The following is a 558-nucleotide window of genomic DNA, read 5'->3' on the forward strand; positions in this document are numbered from 1 at the left end:
CCCCCCCCCAAATGTATGTTAATTAACTTTTTAAATAAATGTGTGCCTCAGTCAGTCCCTTATCAGCTTACAGGCATCTATTCTAACCACTAGAAGCTGCCTGTACAGTCCTATGTATAATCCTGCTCACAAGAAACAGCTAAATAGATATTTTTTTTATTATTTTTAGGTATGCTGTGTGAATAAAAGACATAAACATATCGGGGGGAAGGGGGGTTCTCAAATTTAAAATACCCTTTAACACTGTATTGGAAGTAATGAAGTTCATACCTTACTTTCTGTTCCTCTTTACTCAGACCTAAACCAAACCTTGTATGGATCTGTGAACATATGTAGGTATCTTCCAGCATTCTGAATAAGTTGAAGAAGAGAAACATTAGAAAACAGATTTGTAGACATTGCACATACCTTTTGCACACATGGCACATCTAAAACTATGGTACAACGTGTGGGAAACTAGCAGCCAAGTTAGTAATTGATACTATATGGTTTGCACACCTAAAATATTTTTGTAATCCAAAGTATTTATGGGTGCCCAAATCATATTATAATATATAT

General features: G+C 34.9%; 1 protein-coding gene across 1 annotated transcript in view; it reads right to left on the reverse strand.

Annotated features, from left to right (window-relative positions):
• The window catches only part of LOC108796107 (probable cation-transporting ATPase 13A4), a 65,161-nt gene that overhangs the window by 50,433 nt on the left and 14,170 nt on the right, over nucleotides 1-558 (reverse strand). Inside the window, exon 5 of the mRNA XM_018567515.1 lies at nucleotides 271-351. Within this exon, the coding sequence (XP_018423017.1) occupies nucleotides 271-351 (81 nt within the window). The remainder of the gene's footprint in view (nucleotides 1-270; nucleotides 352-558) is intronic.

The sequence above is a fragment of the Nanorana parkeri genome, unplaced genomic scaffold (assembly GCF_000935625.1).
Source record: "Nanorana parkeri isolate BGI_ZX_2015 unplaced genomic scaffold, ASM93562v1 scaffold29, whole genome shotgun sequence".
NCBI classification, from domain to species: Eukaryota; Metazoa; Chordata; class Amphibia; order Anura; family Dicroglossidae; genus Nanorana; species Nanorana parkeri.